The following is a 6,233-nucleotide window of genomic DNA, read 5'->3' on the forward strand; positions in this document are numbered from 1 at the left end:
TTGTAATTTTATGAAAGTTTGTTGTTGTTGGAACTACTACTGCTCCATTTCCTCCTCCTCCTGATCAACCTCAACCACAAAGTACCACTTCCACTTGACTTGATTTTGTGACTAAGAAGCATAGCCAGAGCCTTCAATTATCTGCCATAGCATAAACAGACCGGACAAGCCCTCGGGCAAATGGTCTTAATTAGTAATCACGTTCATGTGCAGAGCCATAAAAAAATTATTAAAGGTTCCACTGTCGCATGCCATGACATTCCATTGCATTTTGAAATTCTCATCACCATCGTCATCATCGTTCATTGTCTCTTCGGTCTGTCCCACCTGAGGCGGCAAGTTTTCCTTTAATTGAGTGATAACAAGACAAGAGCACTATGTTATCGTGTCGTTCCAGTTCATAGAGGATAACTTGATGCAGTACCTCCCAACCTGCTCCGCCCAGTTTTGTGTGTGAATATCAGGATGACCACCATGCTGTGCATCGGAATCAGGTAATTGGAAAAGCTGTAAATGTGTCAAATGTCGAAAAGTTTTAGCATGACAATTTCTTCAACAATTATGCACGGAAATCAATAAAATTCCAATTAAGGGCATTAACTATGGCACACACACACATAAACATACATGCAAATAACCAATCACACACATACACGCTCACTCACAAATTGGCATACATAAATACAGGTGTTCACTCCCATAAATTCATGTCAGTGTGGTGTAGTTACTAAGGCTTCCACAACAGCTGGAAGTAATGACATTTATCCTATGTGCAGGATATAAAAGAAGGATAAAATTGCCAAAAGGAGAGAAAATTAAATCGTGACAAAAATTATAAGGACTTTTAAATGAATCAAAATATTTTTCAAGGATCCAACAAAGGCGTGGATTTTTAAAAGAATTTTTTTCAAGGACTACCAAAGGTGTGGATTTTTAAAAGAATCTTTTTTCAAGGACTACCAATTGCCAAAAGGAGAGAAAATTAAATCGTGACAAAAATTATAAGGACTTTTAAATGAATCAAAATATTTTTCAAGGATCCAACAAAGGCGTGGATTTTTAAAAGAATTTTTTTTCAAGGACTACCAAAGGCGTGGATTTTTAAAAGAATCTTTTTTCAAGGACTACCAAAGGCGTGGATTTTTAAAAGAATCTTTTTTCAAGGACTACCAAAGGCGTGGATTTTTAAAAGAATCTTTTTTCAAGGATCCAACAAAGGCGTTGATTTTTATAAGAATCTTTTTTCAAGGATCCAACAAAGGCGTGGATTTTTAAAAGAATCTTTTTTCAAGGACTACCAAAGGCGTAGATTTTTAAAAGAATCTTGTTTCAAGGACCCAACAAAGGCGTGGATTATTAAAAGAATATTTTTTGAAGGACCCAACAAAGGCATGGATTATTAAAAGAATATTTTTTCAAGGACCCAACAAGGGTGTGGATTTTTAAAAGAATATTTTTTTCAAGCTCTACCAAAGGCGTGGATTTTTAAAAGAATATTTTTTTCAAGGACTACCAAAGGCGTGGATTTTTAAAAGGATCTTTTTGAAAGGACAACCAAAGGCGTGGATTTTTAAAAGAATCTTTTTGAAAGGACTACCAAAGGCGTGGATTTTTAAAAGAATCTTTTTTCAAGGACTATCAAAGGCGTGGATTTTTAAAAGAATCTTTTTGAAAGGTTTCTAAAAGAATATTTTTTAAAGGCCTAAGAAGTCGTAGGATTTCTAAAAGAATATTTTTTAAAGGCCCACTACAAGGCGTGGATTTCTAAAAGAATATTTTTTAAAGGCCCACTACAAGGCGTGGATTTCTAAAAGATTTCTAAAAGAATATTTTTTAAAGGCCCACTACAAGGCGTGGATTTCTAAAAGAATATTTTTTAAAGGCCCACTACAAGGCGTGGATTTCTAAAAGAATATTTTTTAAAGGCCCACTACAAGGCGTGGATTTCTAAAAGAATATTTTTTAAAGGCCCACTACAAGGCGTGGATTTCTAAAAGAATATTTTTTAAAGGCCCACTACAAGGCGTGGATTTCTAAAAGAATATTTTTTGTGTCTTTCAGAGGCGTGGGGTTTTAGAAGAGTATTTTTTGGGTCTTTCAGAGGCGTGGGGTTTTAAAAGAATATTTTTTGGGGTCTTTTTGGGGTCTTTCAGAGGCGTGGGGTTTTAAAAGAATATTTTTTGGGGTATGTTACTAACTTACCACATGTGTTTGCAATAGCAGGGCATTCTCCTTATCCACCTCAATTGTATCCTTTGTCGTCTGCTTTCCCTCCCCATCCTTAGCTTCAAAATCAATTAGCATTTTTCCATCACCACCTCCGCCGGCCATAAAGCGTTCGGCAAATTTAATCAAGGCCTGTAAACCGACCACTGTATCCTGTGTCGAATCGAAACCACCCAAACTGTTACGTTGACCAACCAACCATTGGATGATCGGCAATAATTTTCCAGCCTCTTCCGTTTCCGTTAGAGATTGTAAAATATAGGCGGTAACTTCGATGTCATTGGAGTGATCCTTATTTTCATTGGACCACCATTTTAGAGAATTTTTAAATGTGGCTGCCTTTTCAAGTTTTTCCATTAATTTCGGGACATCAGGGTGGCGGACCTTGTTGAGAACCACAGCGGCAATGGAGAGGGCATAAATGTTGTCTTCAGTGGCAATGTGATCGCCAAGGTATTTGAGACCCTGTTGAATTTGTGATTTGTATTTGGCGGCATAGTCCTGCAAAGAGGGGAGAGAAGGGAGGGGTTTATATTATTTTTTTTTTTTTTTTGTATTGCAGATTGCATTGCTTACCTCATTCTCCAGGAAGGCCATTAGCACAAATGCCGTGAATCCAACATCATTTTGATGGGCGGGATGGAAAAGTTTACCCTTTTGTGGAAAATGACCATCCTCCTCCTGGGTCTTGGCCAAGAAATCCAAGGCCTGATCAATCACAGCTCCATCAATGGTAATATATTTCCGAGCTTGGATAAACGATCTGGCCACATAGGCGGTTAACCAACTATTCGGCTCACTGTGACCCTCACCAAAAGCACTGTAGGCGCCATTTTTGTGTTTATAGGTCAACTCCCGTTGATATCCCGATTCCATATAACTTTTCGCTTTCTGTTCAATCAATGGCATATCCTTTTTAATTGCATCCAAATAGTAAAGGACCAATATATTCGGTACAAAATTCACCATATTCTGTTCGCCACAGCCATAGGGCATTCGCACCAATTTATCGATATTTTTAATTGTGGGTCCTAGAATATCACCCACGGCCGAGAATTCCAAATATTCGGAATCCAACACGGCATCCTTTGGTATGGCAGCACTCAAATCGTGTTTCACAACTTCACCGCCATCCTTCGCGTCCTCCTTCTTCTTGTTGCCGATATTTACAAAAATGGCATGATTTTCATATTGCGTAACACCTTCGGGTTCCACTTTTAATTTCTGATGTATGGCATCACCGGCCAAGGGTGTAATGGCCTTAATTTTCAACGTAATATCACCCACCTTGTTGGGACGAATCATAAAGGAGACAGTTTGACCACCATTTGCCGGTACATTAACCGTCTTGGTTCTTTGCTTCTCCTCCAGCACAGATTCCTCGATGTCATTTGTCGCCTCTGTGAAGTCATATTCCTGATCGGTATTTTCCATGGTCACTTCGGCTTGTAGCGACTTTTCCATATAATTGAAAACGACAATGGGTATGGCGATAACTTCACCACGTTTCACCGAATACGGGAGGTTGGTGCTCAAGAAGAACGGTTGGAATACCTTAATTTTGGTGGGATTTGCAGTCATGGCAAAACCGGTTTTGTCGTTCATTGCGAAACCGGTAACCACCCATGAGGTAATGGTGTCTGGTATTTTTTTGGTCAGCTGAGCCATGCCAGAGGCATCGGTGCTATATGGGGAGGGGGAAAAGAGAATTAGTTTCGAGTTATTTACTCTCACAACAACAAAAACATACAACACAAAAAAGCTTCCAGGAACCACAAAAATACTAGGGTGCATATAGGGTGTTAGAAATGGATGATAGAATGTTGAAATTAGTATAATTTTTTTCTTGTTAAAAGCAAGGATATCTATGCCCAAGCAGCAGTGAGTTATGAGTGAATATTTTCATGTCAAAATATGGTTGTTTTTATATGTGTTAAATGAAATGAAAAAAGCAGCGGATGACAGCAGGGTAGCAGGTAGGAATGAATGGCTGAGTTTTGATAGATATTTAAAGGCATTGTAGAAATTGTATTTGTTGGGAATAAAGCCTTCTTGAGACCTTATCCCTAATTTTTTTGTGTACTATAAACAACGATGTAGACAATAACTATACAGACTCGATTTTTTAACTAGATTTTTTTTCCGATCCGTTCGATTTCATTTAAAGGTGCATTAAACTCTCAAAAGTTTGTGCGATTGCGACGAAATTTTGTACAGCTTATCTGATTGAGACTAGAATTTTGTATAATAAGTTTCGTTGAAATCGGTTCGGATTTAGATATAGCACCCATATATATTTTCCTAAGATTTCATAAAAATGGTGCACCAAACTCCCAAGGTCTGATCGATTTAGGCGAAATCGTATTAAATTGAGTTTAGAATGGTGTGTGTTAAGTTTCATTGATTGCTTCAGATCGCTTTAGATTTAGATATAGCTCCAATATATATTTTCGTCCGATCTGATATAAATGGTGTACCAAACACCCAAAGTTTGTCTGATTAATACGAAATTTTGTACAGAATATTAAATTATGTTTAGAATGACAGGTATTAATCGCTTCAGATATAGCTCCCATATATATTTTCCGCGGATTTTAGGTAAGTGGTGTACCAAAGGTTGGTTCGATTGTGGCGAAATTTTAGAAAGACCTGAGTTAAATTTCGTTGAAATCGATTAAGATTTATATATAGCTCCCATATATATTTTCCGCCGATTTTAGGTAAATGGTGCACCAAGGACTCCAGGTTTGTTCGATTGTGACGAAATTTTGCACAGCGTTCCGTATTCAGGCTAGAATGACATGTGTTAAGTTCCATTGAAATCGCTTCCAATTTAGATATACCTCCCATATACATTTTGATCCGATTTCATGTAAATTGTTCGAAAAAGATCCAGGCTTGTTCAATTTACCGGAAATGTTGTATAACGTACCGTATTGTGTCTAGAATAACGCGGAAATCGGCACAGAATTAAATATAGCTTCTATATATAATGGTGAAGCATAGACCCAAGAACCCAAAAAATTACATCTCTTCTGAGCTTAATGAGGTTTAGTTGACTGCTGTTGACAAGTCGGTGCTTCAGAGGCACAGTACAATTATGAAGAAAGCAGTCACAAGTGGAATCCCCAAAGCTAGACGACAACAATACGTCTTCGAGAAAAATCGAAAGCTATAACCGAGAAGGAAATTTTAGAAATTAGGAATCACGTGAAGGGTCGTGAAGAAAAATGGATGAGACAATCCACACAGAGTCGTAATCTTCAAACCTTTGTGGAAAACGCTACAACCAAAAGGGCGAAACCCTGGACAAAGAAGACTGCCTACGATACGTCGACAAAAACTCAAAAAGATGACGTGGATGTATGATAGAGGCTATCCAAACACATCTCTAAGGAAACTCCTAGTCGAAAGAATTCCAACCTCGCGTACAGCGGTAACCAACGTCGAGACCTCTAGGTTGTGACTAATTATAACCACATTACGGAATCAGAAACCCGGAATTAGAATAGCAACGCTATTTTAGCAGTAGCTGATGTGGCAGTGAAGAGGATGAGATCTACCGTGAGACAGGAGAATTGAACCTTCGGTTTCCCATGCCTTGATCGCGGCAGAGAAGGGAAATGGGAAGATTTCAAAGGGAAGGCGAAAGTCGGGTCAAGGTAAGACTTCATTTGCTAAGCCAAGCCCGAAACATTCCCAAAATACAAGTAGGCAGATGACTACTAGAGATTAGCGCTGAGCCCAATGGGCACATCAGCGAAAGTCATTGACAGATGCTCGATCGTCAACTCAAGATCATCTTCATCTCGGTCGAGGCAGATTGTCGGAGCTTATTTTTTCGAAGGATTACACTTTATAAAGGGGTCAAGGTAATAATCTGTCGAAATAAAGAGTCTGTCGATTTCCTTGAGAAGTCGAGGATTTAAAAAAAAAATCAGGACCCAAGTAAGGAGTTACGTACAAATCCGAACAATGCGTGATTTTTTAACATATTTTTAAAGATA

The 6,233-nt window shown here is 38.3% G+C and overlaps 1 protein-coding gene across 1 annotated transcript; it reads right to left on the reverse strand.

Moving 5' to 3' along the window:
- Window positions 1-2,202: 2,202 nt before the first annotated feature.
- LOC133337782 (CD109 antigen-like) lies at window positions 2,203-3,850 on the reverse strand (the record flags this gene model as incomplete). The annotated part of the gene is made up of 2 exons (XM_061545983.1): window positions 2,803-3,850; window positions 2,203-2,727 (listed from the first exon to the last, which is right to left on the reverse strand). Coding segments are annotated over exons 1-2 (1,554 nt in total), but the record flags the coding sequence as incomplete, so codon positions are not given.
- Between the last annotated feature and the right edge of the window lie 2,383 nt (window positions 3,851-6,233).

Source organism: Musca vetustissima, unplaced genomic scaffold, assembly GCF_032173495.1.
Source record: "Musca vetustissima isolate MV318-11 ecotype Yass unplaced genomic scaffold, APGP_CSIRO_Mvet_v1 utg177309, whole genome shotgun sequence".
Classification (NCBI taxonomy): domain Eukaryota; kingdom Metazoa; phylum Arthropoda; class Insecta; order Diptera; family Muscidae; genus Musca; species Musca vetustissima.